The sequence below is a fragment of the Nannospalax galili genome, unplaced genomic scaffold (genome assembly GCF_000622305.1).
Source record: "Nannospalax galili isolate Female #2095 unplaced genomic scaffold, S.galili_v1.0 scaffold104, whole genome shotgun sequence".
Classification (NCBI taxonomy): Eukaryota; Metazoa; Chordata; class Mammalia; order Rodentia; family Spalacidae; genus Nannospalax; species Nannospalax galili.
In genome coordinates this window covers 2,724,849-2,747,100 of record NW_008353596.1, presented here as the reverse complement: position 1 = coordinate 2,747,100, position 22,252 = coordinate 2,724,849, and the positions used below count along the sequence as shown (strand labels likewise).

Sequence of the window (22,252 nt, the reverse complement as noted above, 5' to 3'; positions counted from 1 at the left end):
TTCTCCTTCCTTTGGTTTTTTCAGGTATTTTGTCCCAGCAACAAGAAAATCAACCAGTATAGAAAATTGGTACTGAGAAGTGGGGCTGTTGCTGTGGAAAACTTAACCATGAGGTTCTTTGGCCTTTGGAACTGATTTGCCAGAGGAATGCGGAAGAACTTGGAACTTTGAGCTAGAAAAGCCCTGATCCCAGCAACAAGAAAATCAACCAGTATAGAAAATTGGTACTGAGAAGTGGGGCTGTTGCTGTGGAAAACTTAACCACGAGGTTCTTTGGCCTTTGGAACTGATTTGCCAGAGGAATGCGGAAGAGCTTGGAACTTTGAGCTAGAAAAGCCCTGGGTGCTATAAGCAGAGGTTAAGGAACTGTTCTGGTGGGAGTTTGGAGAACCAGGAAGGTGGCAGAAATGCTGACAGTGGAGGCCAGCTCATGGGGCTTTGGAAGAACAAGGACTTTATTGGGAACTGGGTTAGTGGTCATTTGCATGATATCTCAATAAATAATCTGACTGCATATTCCCTGTGTGCTGAGAACTTGAGTGAGGCTGAGATCAGGAGTAATGGCTAATTTGTTTGGCAGAGGTAATTTCAATGCAGGACAGCATTCAGGCTGTGGTATGGCTATTGCTCACCATTCCTCTCCAGGTCTACAGTGAAAAAGAACAAGAAGTGAGGCAGAAAGGTATAAAAATGTGCAGTTAGCTGAGGAATAGAATTCAAGCAAGTTTTGAGTTGTGGCCAAGGCACATGATATAAGAGTCTATAATTTTTTTTTTAATTTTTACTTATTTACTTATATACATCTTATGTGTATGAATGTTTTGTCTGCTTGTATGTAAGTGCACCCATCATGCAATGCCTCTCAGAAGAGGACATCAGATCACCTGGAACTGGAGTTATGGATGGCTGTTAGCTACCATGCAAGTGCTGGGAACAAAACCCTGGTCCTCTGTAAGAGCAGCCAGTGCTCTTAACCACTAAGCCAGCTCGCCAGTCCCAGGAGTCTGTAATCTTTCAAGAAGTCTCCTACTCTGCAGTAGGACAATAGGAAAGGTGTCCCCAGAGGGCAAGACCCCACCTATAAAAAATTCTCAATTGTGAAAACACAAATTCATTTGAGAGGAGAGAGAGTCTAAACAGGCTGAGGGTTCCTGCTTAGAAAGTAACTGCCTAGGAAAATGCTTCCCCATGGTCAGCACATATAGGCAACTGCAACTATGGTCCAAGAACTCCAACCCAAGCTGATAGCAGAACTTGGCACTATCATTCACATGGTACTGGTTTTGCAGACATGAAAAATTCAAGATTGAGGGGGTTCATGGAGTCTTATACTATAGTTCCAGAGATATGTTGAGGACAGATATGTGACAGAATTGAAGTCCATGAGAGGCCATTACATGAAGCTGGAAGGTGAAAAGCTGTAATGGAGACCCCAGGATGCTGGAGATACCGGAACCATGGGACGTTTGCTGAGGCAAGCTGTGGGCATGGGGTGGAGTTGACTCAAGAGAGAGGCTGTGTCTATTGCAACCAGCAAAGCTGGAGGGCAGGGCTATGTAATCTCTTTGCTCAGATGATTCCATTATGAGTCCCAGATGCCAGAGATGGAGCTGCAAGGCTTGGTATTTGCCCTGCTGGGTAATGGTCTTTCTTTGGTCCAATCATTTGTTACTATGCCCATATTTTCCCCCCTTTGGAGATGGGAATGTTTGTTCTCTACCATTGCATATGGGAAGCATGTAGCTTTTTTTTTTTTTTATTTTGGGAGCTCACAGTGAGGTGACTGCCTTGAATCTCAGATGAGACTTTTAATCAGTATTGGAACTATTAAGGGCTTTGGGGACTTTTGGAGTTGGACTGAATGTATTTTTGCCTTGTAAGATGGCCATGAGTCTGAGGGAACAAGGGTGGGAGGTTATGACTTAAGTGTTTGGGTGTCAAGTTGATAAGGGTGGACTGGTGGTAGTTTATATTTTCAACTTGACAGGATTAAGTGTTTGGGTGTCAAGTTGATAAGGGTGGACTGGTGGTAGTTTATATTGATTTTCAACTTGACAGGCTCTAGAATTAATTGGAGACAAATCATGTCTATAAGGCATTTTCTAGATTAGGTTAACTGAAGTGGGAAGACCTGCCCTAATTGCCAGACTGAATATAAAATGAGAACATGAGCTGAGTACCAGCATTCAGACACAGCAGGACAGCCACTTCCTGCTCCTGATGCCATACCTTCCCCTTCAGGATGGACTGCATCCCCAGGAACTGTGACCTAAAACGAGGCTTTCCTTCCTTAAGCTGCTTCTGTCAGGTGTTTTATTTCAGCAACAAGACAAATTATTAACATAGTTACCAAGTTGGCATGATGTAAGTTAAGCAGCACTGGGGCCACTTTGATTGCCACAAAGGCTAAACCTGCCCGAGAGTGACACCAACTTAGAGGAAAGCAGAATGGAGAGACAGAGATAGGTGTGTGATGAACACCTGGGTCGAGCCATTCCTGAAGCCAGCCAGAACCGACCTATTCAGTATATTAGTCAATAAATTCTTCCTCTTTCCTTTTTTTTCGCCCTCAAGTTGGGCTTTCATTCCCTTCCTCCTTCTGTCCCTCCCTCCCTTAATCAATTAATTAATTGACAGAGTCTCACTATATAGCCTACATCTAAAGAACCCAGATTAATGTGGTTGTTTTTTTTTTACTAAAATTAAGTCCTGAGCTGGGAACAAGCACAGTGGCAAAGTGCTTACCTAGCATTTGGGAGGTCCTGGGTTCAATCCTCACCACCATCATCACCAAAACAAAGTATTTGGCAGGTGATTCTTCCATTACTAACATGCCTGATATGCTTTTACAATATATGCCATAAATGTCTCTTTTCTAAAAATAAAAGTCTTGATTATTAGATGGCATTTATGAAAATGTCCCCTGGCTCCAAGGCAGCAGGTGGCATCATGGGAGGAAGGCTGGAGCCCAGGTTCTGAAAAGTGAACAAATACATTTTTGAATGATTTTTCCTTCCTACCTGGGTCTAACCCTACTTCTCCTTATGGGGAATCCTTGGTCTTTTCACCTATAAATGAGAATGCTGAAGAGCCACTGGAGTGTGTGGAAATCAGCTTCTGCTTCTTGATAAAGGCTGGCAAGGTTTTATTGTGCCACTGCCCCCAATGCAGTGTTCCAGCTGGGAAAAGCTGGCCTGGATCACACCCTCATCCCCCTTCCTGGGGTTGCTGCTAGCTCTACCCCAGTCATCTGAGCCCTAAACCCAGCCTGCACAAAGCCCAACCAAGTCAGTCAGCCCAGCCTTATCTCTACCATGACTAAATGTGGATCTTAAACTCACAGACTGGCCGCCTGGGAATTCCACCAAATTCCAGCTGGGGCCAGCTGTTTGTAGACATGAAATTTTGTAGACTTTGGGTTTTGCAGAACAGAATAGAGAGATAATTTTCTTTCCAAACTTAAGTTTAAATGAATAGCTATAGTGCTCATTATAGAAAATGTTGAATTTGGGGTTGGAAAGATGGCTCTGCAGTTAAGAGCACTGACTGCTCTTGCAGAGGACCCGAGTTCAATTCCCAGCACCCACATGGTTGCTAACAATCATCTGCAATTCCAGTTCCAGGGGATCCAACACCCTCTTCTGATCTCCAAGGGCACTGCATGACACAGGTGCACCTACCTACATGCAAGCAATATACCCATACACAGTAAATAAGTAAAATATTAAAAAAAGAAAATGTGGAAATAAAAAAAATCACAGGCAGTCATCATAAGGTCATCACTCAGGTGCAGCACACTTGCTATTTTCTGCCATGGTCCAGATCCACAGGCATGCAGGGCTGCTGGCTGCTCTTCCACATCCATCAGGGTCACACCATGAGTGTGGTTTTATACCTTGCTTTTCTGTGGCTGGTCTGGAACTTGCTATGTAGATCAGGGTAGCCTTGAACTAGTTTCAATCCTTTTGCTTCTGTTCCCACTGATTTTTAGTATAAATCCATTTCTGTGTCATAGACTCTGCTAACATTGGTTGAATGTTATGAGTACTGGATGCTGGTGTCCAGCATGTCTCCAGCATGGCCACAATAATGCTCACACCCACCCTGATACAAGAGCTATCATGACTCTTGTGCAGACGAGAAAACCGAGGTATAAAGAGGGTAAGTTTCATGCAATGCTAGGGCCAGGCTGCCCTGCCTCTCGCCATACATAAGCTCTGCCAATCCTTGTCTCATGGTTCATGAAACCTTTCCTATAGAGATGTCAGTTTCCCCACCTGCCAAATGCACTCCTTCGCTGCTCTGATATTCCTGGGAAAGGGGCTTTTAGTCTGTGGGATACAGGTGAGAACCACACACACTCACATCCTGGGGCTGGCCAATCAGGTCCACATTTCCCTGGTGTTAGGGCTTGGTTCAGGAAGGGACACCCCAACCAGGTTGGTCCACATAGGGATTATCAAAAGCAGAATGCAGGCTGGACCTTCAGCCAGTCCTGAGAATCTGCCTGGGAATGGGGTTGAGAACAAAGGGGGCAGGGCAGAGGTCAATCTGATGCAGTGTTTTACAAGGAGAGCTGCTCACTGGAAAGGGCTCTGCCATGCCACTCTTCGGTTCTGTTTGTTATTCTCCAAACCCACCCCAGTTGATTTTCTGTTACTCGTGTTAAGGCTGCACAGCCCATTTGCTGCACACTGGGGATTCTGCTTCCTGTCATGCTAAGTAATGTGATATGGGACATCTTGACCCCTAGAGCTCATCCTTAAAAGGACTTCACTGCAGTGTAAGTTACATGACTCTCTAAACACCATGCCACTTGCTTTGTGGCAGACAGGATCTGGAACCCTCCATCCACCTGCCAAAGTGACATCCAGCACAATTTAAAAAATTCAATTCTGATGAGACTTTTTTTTTTTTTTAAATCAAGCCAAAATTGTATTTGTTTTTCAAACAGAAATTTATGTTAATATAAAACAGATAAAAACAGACAAATACCAGAACACACAACACACAAAGACCAGTGCAAACCCTTCCTGGACCACTCCCCAAGCTCTAAAACCTTTAATATAGTCCCCCAAAGACTGATGGTATCGGAGAGTCACAGTATTGAATCTGAAAAAAAGAACAGACACGCTTCAAAGGGTCTGTACACAGGTAGCAGGGGTGGGGTGGGATGGACACTTTATTACTCCAGCAGCTAAACGCAGAAGGGACTCTTGACTCCTTACTGGCATCTAGAGTCCTACCACACCTGCCAGTGTCTTGTTCACCTTGAAAAGTTGCTCTTTAAAGGATAAAAAGTGCACACACACTTTCATAAGGCACAGACAGATTGTCATGTGGGTTATTCCACTGGGGACTTGGATAAGACAGTGAGACACGAAATTACCAGGAAATGCAGGGAGGCCATGTGTTCCTGAGCCATGTCCCCTGCCAGGGCAGGAGGGATGGAGCAGTGGGAGGTCACTGCCTTACATGCCCTCAGGCTGCACAATACCTTTCTCAGCCTGGGACTCAGGGCTCTTTTGGGCCTCCAGTGCTTGGAATTAGCAGGTAATCTTCTCCCCAGAGACTCCCTGCAGGATCTGAAGGAGGTCATTCACCAGTGGGATCTTGGCTGTTTGGCAGGAGCTTACCACAAGGGACCCCAGGAGTCTAATGTGGATGTGGGAGGCTCTGTGGGCACTTACCTAGATGGACCCAAGGCAACAGAATGGTCAAGAAAGCCCACATATTTGGTCTCTTTACCCTGTTGATAGCACTACTCTGACACTAGGGCTGGGTACACCCTCTCTGCTCCCTCCTCACTGAGGCAGCTCACATCCAGTGGGTACTCAGCAATTATTTGTTGAATGACTTTGTGTCCATGCGTAATGCTGTTTCACCAAACCCCTGGCCACTCATAACCTGGATCCTGGTCTGATCTGCAGTCCTTTACTGAGTACCTATTATGTGCTAACACAGGACCCAACGCCAGAATGATCAGATCAGCTTATGATCTGGCCACCCTCCTCTGGACTGAGAGGTCCCTGCAGTCTTTGTCTTTGTTCCCAGCTGTTGACCTCATGTCCAGATCATGGGATATGCTGGTGAGTGGGTGTCAAACAACTGAAAAGTCCTGTCACAGCTTGTGCAGGGCAGCTGCCCCAGTAGCTAAACTGGCTGCTCTGGCAATGACATAGGAGCTTACTTTGCCTGGGAAAGAGCTGTTTTCCAAGGGGCTCCCATGGGTAGGGACAAGGCTGCTCTAAATGAGGGGGATCACATGGCCTCTCCCATACTACTCCTGGCTGTTAAGGCTCACAGGGTACACAATTGGCAGTGAGCCTGAAAAACGGGGGTAGGGGTCCTGCCTGAGAGGGGAATGGCCACCAGGTCCCAGAAAGGGATGGCTAAGGTCTCTCCTCAGAGCTACCCCACATGGTGCCCCCAGGGAACAGACTTTGGGCTGGAGCCATGGTTTCCCATGACTTAGCTCTTCTGGGAGCAGATGGGCAGTGACTGCATGAGCCTGAGGACATCTTGTCCCTCTAGGGCATGGGCAGAAGAGAGGCTGTGGCTCAGAACCTTCTACACAGATGTGGGTGCCCAGGATCTTCAGGTGAGCTCTAGGGAAGAAGACCTCGGCAGTGCTGAGCTTTCTGAGGACCACGGCAGGCAGGGGTGTGTGTGGGATTGGACATTAGAATACCAGCCCTGCCACTTCCTGTTGCTTGACCCTTAAGTCACTCACTCACTCACTCACTCACAGGATCTTAGAGCTTAACTACTGTATTTCATGGATCCTAAGTAGCTGTTTTCCCCAGCTGAACATCTCTAACCTGGACCCCACATCTCAGCATCCTGCAGCTAAGGTGGGTATGGCTTTTGTAGTTGCCCATGAGACCATGTGCCTTCTAACCAACAGGGTCTTAGATAGGACTCGATATGGCACGAAGTCCTGCACACAGGGTGATATATAAAGATGCCTCTCTAGCTCAGTGCCAAGGCACATAGTAGGTACAAATAGAAGACACTGGCTCCTTTCTCCACTTGCCCCTTTTTGAGATGGCCAGAGCAGGGAACATATGCATTGCCCACAGGCTTGAATCCATCATTCACAGCATGGGCAAATATCTGGCTTTTAGAATAGAAATGCCCCCCTGTGCTCTCTGGGAAACAAGGTAGCTATTTATAGTGGCTGCAGAGCAGGTTAAACTGGCCTCTGGTTCCTTTCTGCCCAGGTAACAGGTCACCAGGAGCATGAGTGGTTCACAGCTAGGGTCCAGGATTTCAGCTGCTGGTTTCCTGGTGGTGGCTGTGAATGATTCCTGCTGTAATTCAAGGGGCCAGCCAGGAGGGCAAGAGGCAGAGAGGAGCTGACTCCCTGAGGCCAGAGACCATGGCAGTTAGTGACTACATCTCAATGCACTCAGGGCCATGGCTACCTGGAGACCCACAGTCATTGGTGGTAAGATGGCTCTGTCCATACCTAGGACGTGGAGAAGCAGAAGGCTCAGCTGAGCACAGTGAGCTGGATACTCAGGGTCCTGATTCTCAGACTATCACCTAGGCAAACAAGGGTTCCTACACCTCCTCAAAGGATTCCACTGCAATGTTCAAAGGAAGACATGCTCCTCTAATTCCTAAAGGAAAGACCAGGGCTCAGAGGCTCTTGCTGGAGAGAGGAAGGGGGAAGCTGAGGTCAAGTTAAGAGCTGGACACTCCTATACAGAGAAGCAATGAAGGCCCAAGGCCTCAAGTGAACCAGAGCACTGACTGTGCTTGGGCTGCTGTCAGAAGGTCCCAGGAGGGCATGGCTCCTGCCAGAGCCTGTTCCATGAACACATCATACCCTGAATGCTCTCTTCCACTCTTCCTCCCTCTCAGCAAGAGATGGCCAGATTAGAAGTTTTATGTATATACACACACACACATATATATATATACACACACACAGTTGCTCTTCACAAGGTGTCTCAAGCTTTTTTAAATGTTGTACAAGTCTCCTGAGAGTTCACAGAGTGTCCTGGCATCAGACTTCCAAGTAGAAACCAAATAACAGAGAGGCTAAGGAACTTCCCTAAAGGAACAACTCAGGGCCAGCAGAGGTGCAGCTAGGAACTGGGGGCTCTTCAGAACAGAGGAGCATACCCAGCCAGTACATTAGCCCCGGTGAGGTCTAAGAGCCTACAGAAATGGGCCTGGCTCACTGGGAGGAGGACAGAGCTAGGGACCCAGGAAACACCAGGCCCAGAAGGGGAGAGAGTCCTGATGCCAGCATTTTTCAGTCAGCGCCTCATGAGTGACTAACAGGCTTATTAGTTAACACATTAGTAATCAGGGTAAAAGAAGATGAGGATCAGAGCAATAATAACCAGGTAAAAGTCTAGGTCTTCTGCTTCTGCCAGTAGGTCACCTGGGCATGCCTACCGCTTTTCTTAATTCTACCGCAGGAGATATGGAGTCACCCCAGAGAACAGGAGGGGTATCACAAAACTCCAAAGTATATAGGACGGAGCTGAGGAGGTAAGGTGCTTGTTACTCTATCTGGGGGTTGAAGGGATCTAAGATGTCAGAGCATGGGGCGCCTGCTCTCAGCTGCTGACAGAACGCACCTCTGAGTCTGAGTAAGAAGCAAAACGGAGCCGGGCGTGGTGGCGCACGCCTTTAATCCCAGCACTCGGGAGGTAGAGGCAGGCGGATCTCTGAGTTCAAGGCCAGCCTGGTCTACATAGTGAGTTCCAGGACAGCTGGGGCGACAGGGAGACCCTGTCTCAAAAAGAACAAAAAAAAAGCAAAAAGGGAGCTGATCTTTGGGGTTCTTTGCCCACCTTTCTCCTTACCAGCTGCTGCTTGAGAGCTGTAAACAAAGAGTTATTTTTGCCTTCCCTTGGAGAATCTGACTGTCTCTTTCTATACCATCAAGGGAGTTCTGTGTAGGCTTAGGCCACATGCATTCAAAGCCAGCTCATCCCATATCCCCAGAAAGTGGACAACAGTCACACTAACATTTGGGCCCCCGGATTGCACATTCCTTAGTGTTAAATACCCTCTGGGAGACGGATCCCTGCATAAAATACCCACACATTCTCTCTCACTCATTCTCTGTGCTGTCTCCCCCCACCCTGCACACACTCAACCCAACCCCAAAGAAGCATTGCACAGATAGAGGGCGTCCTTTCCCAGCGGAAGGTCACCAAGAGGTGAGTGATCTGCCAGGCAGTTCCTGAGCTGGCTCTTGGGACTGGCTTTTGTTGGCAAAGCACTTTTGAGCCAGGAAGCAATACTTGCCTGGACTCAGGCCCTGAGGGCCTCATCTCCACTTCTGTCCTGCCTTGCCCATCACTGCAGAGTGGCAGACAAGAGATGGCTCCTGCCCCTGTGCTCCCTGGTGGTCATGGTGTTGCCTCCCCAGCAGGAGCTTCAGAAAGGTGACCTTGCCTTGGCCAAGCCAGCTGCTCAGCTACGGCCTATAGATCTTGATGACGTCCTTGATGGGCCGCCGGCAGATGGGGCAGCAGGCCCGTGCCTGCCTCCGGAGCCGCAGGCCACAGCCATGGCAAAGGCACATGTGTCCACATGTGTAGATGACTGTGTCCACCTCGCTGTCGAAACACACCGTGCACTCGCCATTCCTGCTGCCTGTCGGCTCTGGTGCAGAGAAGGCTGGGGACGTTGGGGGGCTCAGTGGTGAGCTGGGGGCTGTCACTGCCAGAAGGGAGATAGGACATTAGTTAATGATGTGCCTCTCAGGTAGCTCTGCTTCAGGGCCCCATGAAAGCAGGGCTGCCACGGTGGTGGCACCGGGGAAGATTCCAATCTTGGTTTATCTCCTAGACTTTGCACCTTCTGTCTCATCAAGCATAATGATAAAATGCTACCACCATCAAATCAGCCTTTGGGATGCTTTATCTCTATATTTCTGCTTCCCGCTGAGCACAGTAGAGGGAAGGAACAGGTGCAATGGGAGACACAGCCAGCCTGCTCAACCACTGGCACAGCCAAAGGACCCAAGCCACCAGGAGCCCCAACCCCTATAGATTTGTATTTCCTTACCTAGAGACGACTCTGACGCTGAGGAGGACTGGTTGACACTGAAGGTCATGTCTGAATCACTGTCATCCTGGGAGCCGCTGAAGGAGCCTGATGGAGTTGTGATCTCAGGACTGGACTGAAGGGTACCTGAGAACCAAAGGGACTCTATTAGGGGAGTGAGGGGCTGCATGAGCCCTGCTTGTCTCTGCTCCATGACTGTGCACCTTGACTTCCCTTCTGTCTAGTGAGACAAGGGGACCAGCCAGGGTTCTACCAGTGTGGTGGATGCCTGTTCTTTTCCTGCCTAGCCTCCACTCCTGCTTCAGAAAAAGCCCTGGGATGTTGCTGTAGGGCTCTACTACACTTTCACCAGACCAGGCCAAAAGAACTTCCATCCCTTGATCCCAGTGTGGTTCAAGGAAGGACATGTAACCCAAGCAAGGCTACTGAGGGCCTAATGCTGCCTTAGTAGCCTTAGAAAGGCTCATGCCATTTAGCGGCCAGCCTGGAACTGGAGATGCGACTCTGGTGTCGCATCTTATTGACAGTGGAACCAGCAATGCTCCTGATGATACTTCCTTTCATCACCTGGACCCACCTTTCCTGAATCCATTCAAGAGACTCCCAGACTTCTGAGTTATGTGTCTCGTTAAGTTTCCCTTTTTACTTGGGACATTTATAATGGGGTTTTGTTACAACTTAAGATCCCTGATTTTGAGTACAGCCAACATGGACAAGCTCAGTGATAATTCAGAAAATAGGTCACTCTTAGGAAGAAGAGAGACAGCTCTTCCTTTACCCTGCTTGAAGGAGGGTCAGATAATGCAGTGCAGGGGAGCCTTTGGAAGCAATTCTTTCTGTTCTGTGTTCTCTTGCAGACCACTTCAGGCCCCTGAAGTGCAGGGGGTGGGGTAGAGGTGAGAAGGGCTCTTTTGAAAAGCCCCAGTAGGTCCTTGGGCAACTTGTCCAAGGCTGAAATGGTGATTATGTCTGATGGTTCTTCAAAAACAACAACAACAATAACGAAACACCCTAGCCAACAAGTACTCCTAACACTCAGCTCCTCCTTTGCCCTCATTCAGACATCACAGTTGCAGCTGTAGCTGTGACATGTTGTGCCAGACACCTGCCAGGGCATGAAGTACAGCCTGTAATTTCGTCCTCATGGTAACCTTACCATATAGACAGCACTCTCTTTCCACCCAGAAGGAAACTGAGGCTTAGGAAAGTGTGATCTCCCAATGCTTGGGCTGACCAGCTATGTCACTCTGGGACTGGGAATGTGTTTTGAAGGTGTCTTGCGTGTGGATGGAGATAATGACATGGATTCAAGGGGTCACCAGGAACATCAAGGGCAAAGTAGGTGGCATGTGGGATGCTGGGTGTTTCTGCTATAATCTGGACCTTGAGGGTAGAGCTGTGCTCTCTGGGAAGGCTTCCCTGACCACTGCTCTCACTCCCCGAAGTTGGGAACAAACTCCCTCTGCTGCAGCAAATGCCACACCGTGCACCTGTCCTTTCCAGCTTCTCACCAGCACAGTGGGTGTCCTGTACTCTGTGGCCTACAGTTTCTGGGTTCCTTTGTCTATTTGTGGTAAGAGCAAAGGCAAGAAACATCTCAAAATAGGATGCTTCAAGTCTTCATTCCACTCTGCGGGTGGTGCCATTTTTATTCTCTTGCAGACCAATGAATGCCCTTTGTCTCTTACAATTAATATGCATTACGTATGTTTTCTGAAAGATTCTAAAGCAAGAAACTGCACCTGTTAAGGGACTGAATGGCCTAAGCTCTCACATCAGCTAGGTACCTCCATCCAGGTGGTTTACAGAGTGTAATAGAGGAAGCACCGGCTGGGACCACTCAGACCTACTGAATGGAAAGTCTGGTGCTCACTGTGGGCGGGGCGTGTCTGTGCACTCACCCAGGAGACGCAGCTGGCCGGCCGCGCCACCGCGCACAGCAAAGAAGGCCCAGAGTGCCTGCGACGTGTCCACGCACAGCAGGCGGCCGCGCGCGCGCCCGTTGACGGCCAGCAGCACGTCTCCGCCGGGCCGCAGCGTGAAGCTGAGCGCGTCTCCGCCGCTCGGCACCGGCCCCGCGCGCGCCACCACCCAGTACTCCTTGCGGTCGAGCAGCGCGTCGGGGTCGGCGGGCAGCTCTGCAGGCCGCAGCGCGCCGGGGTCGCAGGAAGTGATGCCGAAGGCCAGCGCTCCCGGCGCCGCCAGCCCCGGCCGGCCCACCTCCACGCACAGGCTCTCCCCGGGCCGCAGCGGCCGCTCGGAAAACACCAGCGTGCGGCCGCCTTCGGGCCGCGGGGCGCAGGCCAGCTTGCGGTCGGCAGACAGGCTCACGTCGGGGCCGCGCGTGGCGTGGAAGCGCAGGTCGGCGTCCAGCAGCGTTTTGGCGGGCGCGCCCGGACGGCCGAGCGCCAGGTGGCCCAGTTTGGCCACCACCTGGTTGTTCTCCAGCTCATTGTTGTCGAAGTTGGCGGCGTCGTGGCTGCCTGGCGGCGGGCAGGCGCTGAGGCGGGCCTGGCCCAAGCGCGCGGGCGTCAGCGTGTCGGCGAAGGCGCTCTCTGCAGGACAAAGCAGGCGTCAGGCGGCTGGGCCGCAAGCGCAGACCTCGGAGCCCAGACCCCAGATTCCCCAGGCCTCAAAGCCCAAATTCCCCGACTTCCTGACCTCAGAGCCTAGATACCCTCATCCAAAACTCCAGATTCCCCCACATCTCAGACTCCCCCTCCACCTCAGAACCCTCCAGACCTCAGACCCCAGAGTCCCCCCATATCTCAGGCCTCACATCCCACATCTCAAACCTCAGATTCCCGGCTCTAGACTTAAGACCTCAACCCCCCCACCTCACAACCCCCCCAGACCTCAGACCCAGATACCCCCATATCCAAGACTCCAGATTCCCCAGACCTCAGAGCTCAAATCCCCCTACCTTCTAACCTCAGAGCCTAGATACCCCCATAGCCAAGACTCCAGACCCCATCTCAGACTACCAGCTCCAGACCTCAGACTCCAGAGTCCCAGCTCTAGACTTCAGACCTCAAACCCTCTCCCCACCCAGACCTCAGACCCTGGGCTCCAGATCTCAGAGTCCAAACCCTCCCACACACTCACACCTCAGAGCCTAGATTCCTCAGATCTCAGACTCATCAGACTCCAGGTCACCCCAGTCCCCAGATTTCCCAGATCCCATATTCTTCAGAACCCAGATTCCCCCATATCTTAAGACCTCATATCCCAGATTCCACAGACCTCGAACCCACATTCCCCCATACCTAAGACCCCAGATTCCTCCATACCATAGACCTCACATCCCAGATTCTCCAGATCTCTGACCTCAGATCCCAGAATCCCCAACCTTTAGACCCCCAGATCTCCAGACCTCAGATTCCCCAGATCTCAGAACCCAGAACTCCTCATCCCCCCACCTTAGAGCCCAGGATTCCTCAGAGTCCAGATTCCCTAGACCTCAGACCCGGAGCTTCAGACCCTACATACTCTCTACCAGCTCCCAGCCCCCAGATCCCACTGTATCTAAGATCCCAGATTCCCCAGACTTCAAACCTCTGATACCCCACCTCCACACACACCTCAGACCTCAGATCCCAGCCCCTGCACCTCAGACCCAAGACCCCCCCCATCAGACCCCAAATGCCCCAACCCCAGATCCTAGGTACCCCTGACCTCAAACAGACCCAGACTCCCCAGAAGTCAGACCTTCCAGGGCCCCCCATACTTTAGTCTCTGCCTTTGGCCCCTAGCTCTGTTCCTTGCTGTAGGAGCTACAGGTGCTCAAGCTGGATTAAGCCTGATCCTCCTGGATTTACCTTATTTCTTTTTACTTTGAACTGCAGATAGAGGACTTCTTACACTCTCCTCCTCAATTTTCCCTCCCTCCTGCCCAGGCTGTCCCTGAATTTGTGATCTTCTGCCTTAGCCTCCCAAATGCTGGGGTCCGTGCATCTCTACTGATTTCAGCCCTCATTTTCACCCCCCTTATTCCTTCCTCCTTATCTCTGCCCGCCTGCCCTCCCTCCCGAAGTTTCATACATTTGAACATTTAAAAGCATTTGAAAATCATTCATTGTTACCCAGTTAGAGCATAAGCATCAATAAAAAGAGCAAACCCTGTATTGTGGAGGCCCTAGTATGTGACAGATACTAGCCTAAGCTCCTGTCCCATATTTCATTTAATACAGCAGCTGCCAGGTGTGTCCTTTTACCACTGCCACTAGTAAGGGAGGGAGCTAAGGCACAGGGCTTAGGGAACACTAGCATAGACCCCAAGCTGTCTGGTCTAGATTTAGGGTCTTCAACACACTGCCTCTGGGCACAGAAATGATGGGGCACAGGATAGAATGGAGTAGCGAAAGAGGCAGTGAGGAGGCCCAGTGTTTGCACTGCCCAGAGTGGGTGGTACCATTTGCTGAAGGGGTACTGGAAGAGCAAGGGGTGGGGACAATCAAGAGTTCCATCTAGCAGGCTCAGTGTCAGGCTGAGGTGGGGTGGGGTATGCATTTGAAAACTGGTACAATTTGCATGTGCTAAGTCCCTCTATGGTACCCATGTTGGGAGCATGGCCCCCAATGTGGGAACCCCATGAGAGGTGGGGCTTAGTGTAAAGAAACGCTGCTCTTCAAAAGGTTAATGGGCTGGGCGTGGTGGCGCACTCCTTTCTTCCCAGCACTTGGGAGGCAGAGGCAGGCGGATCTCTGTGAGTTCAAGGCCAGCCTGGTCTACACAGTGAGTTCCAGGCCAGCGGGGGCTACAGGGAGACCCTGTCTCAAAAAGACTGAAAAAAAAAGTTTAATGGTGGTCTGTGGAGTGATTCAGTTCCTGTGAGAATTCTCTCAGCTTGATTCTCTCCAACTTCCTGTCTCACTATGTGATCTTTTCTGCTTGCACTCCTATTACTATGAAGGCAGCCTCCAGGAGGTCCTGGCCAGAGACCAGATCCGAGAGGCAGCCCAATCTTGGCCTTTCAGTCTCCAAAACATCATGTTAAATATACTTCTTTTCTTGACAAAGCCTTGGGTATTTTGTTATAGAAATGGAAAAACTGACTAACACAGAAGATAACAGCTTGGAGATAGCATTCTAGGCCTGCTGATGGGCTCAGATCATCTGGAGGGTAGGGCAGATAAGGAGACTTGGCCTTGCTTTATGACAGCTTGTTCATTCTTCAGCTGTTTATACAAACACACACATCTATCTACATTATATATATACATATACACACATATATACATATACACACATTCTGGGTGGCTCTAAGAACTGAACATATAAAAATACACATTTACATGTACTGTTTTCATACACTGTATACATTGTATATATGTTGTATAAAACATACACTTTAGTATGTGCACTTTATGATGCAAGTGCTATTAGTATAGAATCCAGGACTGTCAACTTGGAGGACAGGCAGGGGGAGGGGCAACAGGGAGGTGAATTAAACAGGAGCTTGGGAGGCTTAGGAACTTGGAGCAGCATTCAAGGAGCCAGTTCAAGGCTGAGTAAGGAGAGCGGAGGCTGAAGTTTGGGGAAGGCGTGGGCCATGTTGCCTGTGATGATGAGGGCAGATGGGGAGATAGTAGGGCCAAGAGTTGAGAAAGGTCGACCCTGAAGACCAGAAGTGGGACAGCAGTTGCTGGGGGAGACAGTCAAGGGCATTTAAAAAAGATGGAAGCAGGCTGGATGTGTAGCTTTGTGGTGGTGTACCTGCCTAGTGTGCACATGGCTTTGGTCCTCAGTGCTGACAAAATGAATTGGAGGCTGGGGTGCTCCCAGACATCTGTGTGCATGGATGGGAAAGATTTAGTGGGGACAGTAGATGCAGCACACGAGCACTGTGCAAGAGCAGACTCCCTCAGTGTGGCCATACAGATTAGGTGGGGAGTGGGGAGAGACTAGGCAGGGGTGTGAGGTGCCAAAGGAAGATAGGAACACTGACCTGGGTGTTAGGGATGGAGCCCATATGCAGGCACCCAGTCCACACTTTTCTGGATGCTGCCCTTCTGTCAGTCAAAAGAAACTCGACCATGGGCCTGGCAAGTCCTGTGACCTCAGTTTCCCTACCTCTCAGTGGCTTGTGAAAAGGATTGAATGGGCAGAACAGTGTGAGGGGCATCGTGCTTACCAGGGGTCTTCAGGAGCCCTTGGGAGGCTAGACAAGCCAGCAGAGTAGAGGCCTGGCTCCAGACTAGAAATGTGTAGCCCTTGGGACCCCTGCCAAGCAGGTGCCTTACTTCTGGGGCAGGGAGCGGACAGTGGTATGGCCTGTCTGGAAAGAATGCTAACTCCCAAAGCCTATGACCCTGGCCTGCTCACAGTGGGCTTTACATGAAGCCAGCTGTAGCTGTCCCTCCCTGCCTGATGTGGGTGCACACAGGGCCCTGACTGAAGCACCTCTGGGTCTTGGGCCAACCTCTCCAAGGCCCTTGGTCAGCTGGTTACCTCTACCTGCCCTCTGTCATCTCCTGCAGCTGGAGTAGGAGTCTCAGACTCAGCCTTACATCATAGATGTAACAGTTCAAGTCTAGAGCAAATACTACCTAACAGTAATGACCCAACTGTGGCTCTAGAGCCACCAGCTGTTACGTGACCTTGGCCACGTGAACGGTCTACAGATGATGGTATTTCCTACCTTGGGGTAACAGGAGGAGTAGAGGACATCACCCAAGTAGGGGCCCAGTAATTGTTAAGTTTCTCTGGCATTGAAAGCTTCCAGTAGCTCGAGCCAGTTGTTAATGGGAAAGCTTCCAGAAAACAGCATCTGAACTTGTGCAGACATACACACTACAGAATAACAATCCATGTCATTCTTACACGGTATCAAGTATTATAAAGCCATCTAGACAAGATTTAAAGTAGGTGGAAGTGTGTGGCGTGGGTCCCCTGTAATACTTCACTGCTTTCTATCAGGAATTTGAGTACTTTTGGTGTCCAGAGGGCTCCTGATATAAATCCCTGGCAGATGCCTTCTGTGTCAGCAGAGGTATGCACTTTTTCCAGTCAGGTAAGTGATGTCCTACAAGGCCCATGGAGGGCTGACACTCCAGCCACCATACCTTTCTGGTACCCACACCCAGATTTCCTTTGGGGAGAACTACCCACCCCCCACTGCCATACCCTAAGAATTAGGGGCTCCTCAATCTGGTCAGTAACTGTCCCACCTCTTGCCCATGGCCATGGGTCCAGAAATGAGTGTGAACCTCATTCATTGGATAGATGGAGCCAGTAACTCTGGTGACCTTGAGACCTGGAAAAGCAGCTTTAGGGCGCAGAACTGCAGCAGCAGGTGGCCCTTCCTCTGCCCCACAGGAGAGCCAAGCTGAGAAGGACTGACAAAGTGCCACCCCAGGCACTGCCCTTTACCGCAGTCACAAGGTAGAACTTTTTTCTTTTTCTCTTAAAAGAAACTGAAGCAGGTTTCTGTCACTTGGAACCAAAGATCTCAGTCTGGTCTGCAATGCATGGCCTAGGTAGGTATGGTGATGCTACTTTAACCTGACCAGCCAGCCACCACTGGGCAGAGGAAGGATGGGGGTAGTTCTGACCTAGACCCCTCTATGCTGCCTGGGAAGAGGGACGAGGCTCCTTCTGACAGCCTCCAGGGAGCCCTACAATGTTCTGTGCCCTGCAGAATGGCTGTGTAACTCAGCAGATGTGAGCCTCACTTTCCTATGTGCAAGTTGTCTCTGAGTGCCCTAATTGATGGCACATGTGACACAGGTCAGTGATCACACAAATACATCATGATGAAATGAGATTGGGAAGAATTCCCTCCCATGTATGGGTGATGGACTGGCTAACAGGGAGGGAGGAGGGAGGCACACATGCAAAAGGGTTCCTCAAGATCGCACTCTGGGCTGGGCTGCAGGCTATGTCACCTGAGAGCCTTGGGTAATCCAGATGCTAGGAGCCAGCCCTACAGGTTCTGATGCCATTGGCCTGGGTGAAGCCTAAGCATCAGGCTTTTCAGAGCTTCCAGGGGAACACAGAGTGTAGCCAGGACTGAGAACCACTGAGCCAAACACAGATGTACCCACCCTTGCAGACTGGGTGCTTCAGGGCCAGTTACTTTCCTTCCCAGAACCCTGGATTCTTTCCTAAGCAGCCTGGGTCTGGCCTCACCAATGTGGCAGTTGGACCCACTGGAGGGAGGACACACACAGCCAAAGCATACATTTCCACCAGACCAAAACCTACATGAAGCCTGTGGCCCCCTTTTGCTTTCTGACACAACTTTGGCTCAAATTCTGGGGCAGTGAAGGCACAGCCCCGAAAGACGGGAACTGTGTTTCCCAGGCTGGTGGCCAGATGAAATACATGATGCCTGGGTTCATTTGAATTTTAGATAAACAAAAAAATTCTTTTTTTGGTGTGAGCATGTTCCAGATACTGCATGGGACACTTACACTCAACTTTTTTTGTTTATCTTAAATTTAAATTTAACTGGATGCCTGTATTTTTATTGCTACATCTGACAGCCCTATCCTGATGCCATCTTTGGGTTTTGGTTTTCAGGCTTTTTGCAGTGGGGGTTTGAGAAGTGAGGGGGCGATGAGGGGTCCTGGGGTTTTCTATTCTGGGATTTCATGGCTGGGCATCTTAAACCAATTATGCCAGCTCCTCGTTCCTTGTGACGGGAATCCAGGATACTCTGGGACACTGGCAATTCTGAAGTACCCATTGGGGTCCTGGGGCACCTCTCTGAGGAAGCTAAGTTTTCCCAGGAAGTGGGAGATTTCTAGGGGATTTCTGAAGGTCACATAGTGCCTCATCCTGTGCCTGCTGTCTGTCCTCATAAGAAGTCATGGTGCCTTATTTTTAAAAATGTATTCAGTGCTGGGGATCAAACCTAGAGCCTCAAAAATACTAGATGAGTTCTCTAAGCTACACCCCCCGCCTGGAAAACAAATTCCTGTTAACTTTGGAGGAAAAAAGAAAGAAAACAAAGAACAGAGATAATCACCAGCCGCTCTGGGGCCTCGCCTGGGCCAACTGTGGCCCCGCCTGCTCTTGTCCATGAAAGGTTTTGATATTACACCTCCAGACATGGCAGGTCTCTAAAACTTCCTAAACCCCTCATCACTCTGTCCTGGAGCCCTTAATTCCTGCAGAGCTGAGAAGCAGCTGCCTCACAACCCTGTTCATCATCCCTTTATCCAGAAGTGACCAGTGTCAACTTGCTTTTCCCCTGGGAAGAAAAGAAAGACTTATGGAGCCAGAAACTTTCCTCAGAAAGGAAAATAGTTTTGTTGCCCTTTCTAATTTAAAGGCAACACCCTCCCACACACCACATACACATACTCATACAAAGACACATACACATTCACACATGAACACACACACCACATACACATACACACACTCACAGATACATATGCACACTCATACTCATTCTCCTCTTAGGAGAAGGAAGTGAATTCCTCCATGGTCCCATGACCCACAAACAGTTAGGTCCTCCGGCTATTTACTGCCTATTATATAGCCATGTGATCCCTGTCCCATCAATTAGTGCAGCTCAGCGACAACATGTGAATAAGGAAGTCAAGGCTCAAGTCTGCTCTGCTACACAGTGGACTCTGCCCACTTCCCTCTAAGGGGCACAGAACATTGTAGGGGTTCCATGCAGGTCTGCTGAATGAGAAAATGGATGGGGGTGAGAGTCAGTGTGCACCCCCAGGTGTATTCAGCCTCATTAAATCATCAAAGGTGGCTTCCAATTTGTAAAAATCCTAATCCACTTGCACTGTTTATGAGCGACTGTGATTTCCCGTCGGCTCATGGAGACGTGGGCTGGGGAATTAGGCATGATTGCTTTCCAGCTCTATGGGAATAAAGAGTGGTCGGGGGTTAGGAAGTTTAGGAAAATTGCAGTTTCTGGAGATGAAATACAAAAACCTTTCATGGAAAAGGGTGGGCAGGGGCATGGTTAGAATGCTCAAGTGAGGCCACAGCGTGGAGCTGTGCTACTCATAGTCTGAGCTGCCTGAGCCTGGGACACATGCCCTGCCCACGTGCAAGCTAGCGGAGACCTCTGCTTCCCTTGCTGCTGTTGCCCAGGAGCCTTCAATGTCCCAGGTCCATGCTTCATCAGACATCATCTGCTGCAACCCTGCTAAAAATCCCATGGGTGTATATGTGCTATCATGAACCAGCTTTACAGATGAAAACTCTGAGGCTCAGAGTGTCTGTCTCCCGGTCAAGGCCACACAGATGGCAACTGGAGAGGCAGGTCTAGGCAGAATTCTCAGTGGCTCCCAAGCCCGTCTGCTCGTAACTACTCAGAAGTTCTGCCACCTTACTTCTGGGGAGAAAGGGGAGTTAGCCCTCCATGTCCAGGGAGGGCCAGGAGCCCATGTTAAGGTTACAGGGCCAAGAAACCTGAAACAGCCCAAACATTTAGATATATAAATCAGCTAACATATCACAGAAAAAGAGCAAGCAGATTCACAGAGCAACCACTTGGGTGAGTCTCAGAAACATGGGCACATCTACTGCATGTCACTTCATTCAGACAGTAAGCAACAGGCAAACTTACTGGGTCAAAAGATCAGAACAGTGGCTACCACTGGGGAAGAGGCAGGGGGAAGCTTTGGGGTACAGACAGGTGGATAAAGCCGTCCAAATATGCCCGCTTTACCCCTGTGCATTTCTCTGTAGGTAAGGCACATGCAAGGCTATGCCCACTCCCCTGAGAAACCTACTCTCCCTTCACACCCCCCAAGCTAAGGGTGGGCTGTTTCAGGTGCAGACTGAAGGCTCAAGAGCTGAGGTCTTAAACAGAAATTGAGTGATTCCCACAGGTGGGGAAGGGAAGAACAGAGAATGGCTTCCTGATGGGTGTGGTGTCCTTTTGGGATGAGTAAATATGGTGGAACTAGAGAGACGATGGGTGCCAACTGAAGACCACTCAGTGATGCACTTTAAAATGGCCACTTTCCTCAATGGGAGGAAACTCATGTGTGGTAGTATAATCCTAGCCAAATACACAGAGCTGGAGAGGTCTTAGATCTTAAAGAAAGCCCCAACGCTCTCATAGCCCTAGACAAATGTAATTTCTTACTATGTGCAAAATATGGATCCTTAAATTTACAGACAAGTATCCCAGTCACCACCCATCAAAGAAGCTTCTTTTTCAACAAACAGAGATTATTACAGAGTTCCACAACTGGTCACACACAGAGACTGTGAATTGCCAAAGCCTAAATGGCACATCTAGGATGCAACCTCTACACCTAAGGCTCACAGAACATAGAACACGGGATGAAGAGAACATTAATGCATCCTTCAGTTCTCATCAGTGAAGCTCCCTCATGCAACAGAGGGCCAGGAGCACAAAAGGCCACAAATGGCCAAAACATAGAAAATAAGAGTCTGCAGAGTGTGGGTCCTTGGACAGGACTCCTATATTAAACTTCACCCACCCAGGGCTCAGGGACCATTGCAGAAGAGGGGACAGAAAGACTGTAAGAGCCACGGAGGAGGTGCACGACCATATGGAAATAAGAGTCCTACAGGCTCCTGGGACTCTTCTCATATGAACCTACAGCAATGGTGTCAGCATGCACAAGATGATGCAAACTCAAGCAGACAAAACCCCAGCACAGAACTGTGGAAATGGACAGCAGGCCCCAATCTTAGTCAAAGAATTATTGGCAGCTGATTACTGCTGGATGAGGAAGAGCTGATCATCTTAAAGGGAAGGATTCTTAAAGGGAGTCATAGATAGGCTAACTGGACCTCAGTGGATGAACTTGAACTGAGGAATGTCTGGGGACACTAACTTGACATGATAGGCCTTAACACGAATGACAGAATGCATGAATTCCAGTGGTGGGGGGACACTATGGGAAAGGGCTATAAAGATTATTAAGATGTTCTGTATGAAATACACAAAAATTCAATAAAAAATAAAATGGCCACTTTTGCCAGGTGTGGTGGCACATGCCTTGACTTCCAGCACCTAGCAGGCAGAGGCAGGTGAATCTCTGTGAGATTGAAGCCAGCCTAGTTTACACAGTGAGTTCCAGGTCAGCTGGGGCTGCAGAAAGACCCTGTCTCAATAAAACAAAACAAAAATAACAACAAAAACCAACCCCCATCAATGTTTTAAAAAGTAGCGCACACCGTTAAGTTCTTGCCCAGAGCCCTGGTCCAGTAGCCCAGCCATGTGACTAGGTCAGGGCAGCATGTTTAAGGATATGCATGG

General features: G+C 49.6%; 1 protein-coding gene across 1 annotated transcript in view; it reads right to left on the bottom strand.

Moving 5' to 3' along the window:
• Positions 1 to 4,924: 4,924 nt before the first annotated feature.
• Neurl1b (neuralized E3 ubiquitin protein ligase 1B) overlaps positions 4,925 to 22,252 on the bottom strand; it is a 35,076-nt gene continuing 17,748 nt past the window's right edge. The window contains exons 3-6 of the mRNA XM_029554869.1: positions 15,597 to 15,654; positions 11,940 to 12,593; positions 10,039 to 10,164; positions 4,925 to 9,690 (exon numbers count right to left, since the gene is read on the bottom strand). Coding sequence (XP_029410729.1) covers positions 9,446 to 9,690; positions 10,039 to 10,164; positions 11,940 to 12,593; positions 15,597 to 15,654 — 1,083 coding nt within the window. The 3' untranslated portion in view covers positions 4,925 to 9,445. The remainder of the gene's footprint in view (positions 9,691 to 10,038; positions 10,165 to 11,939; positions 12,594 to 15,596; positions 15,655 to 22,252) is intronic.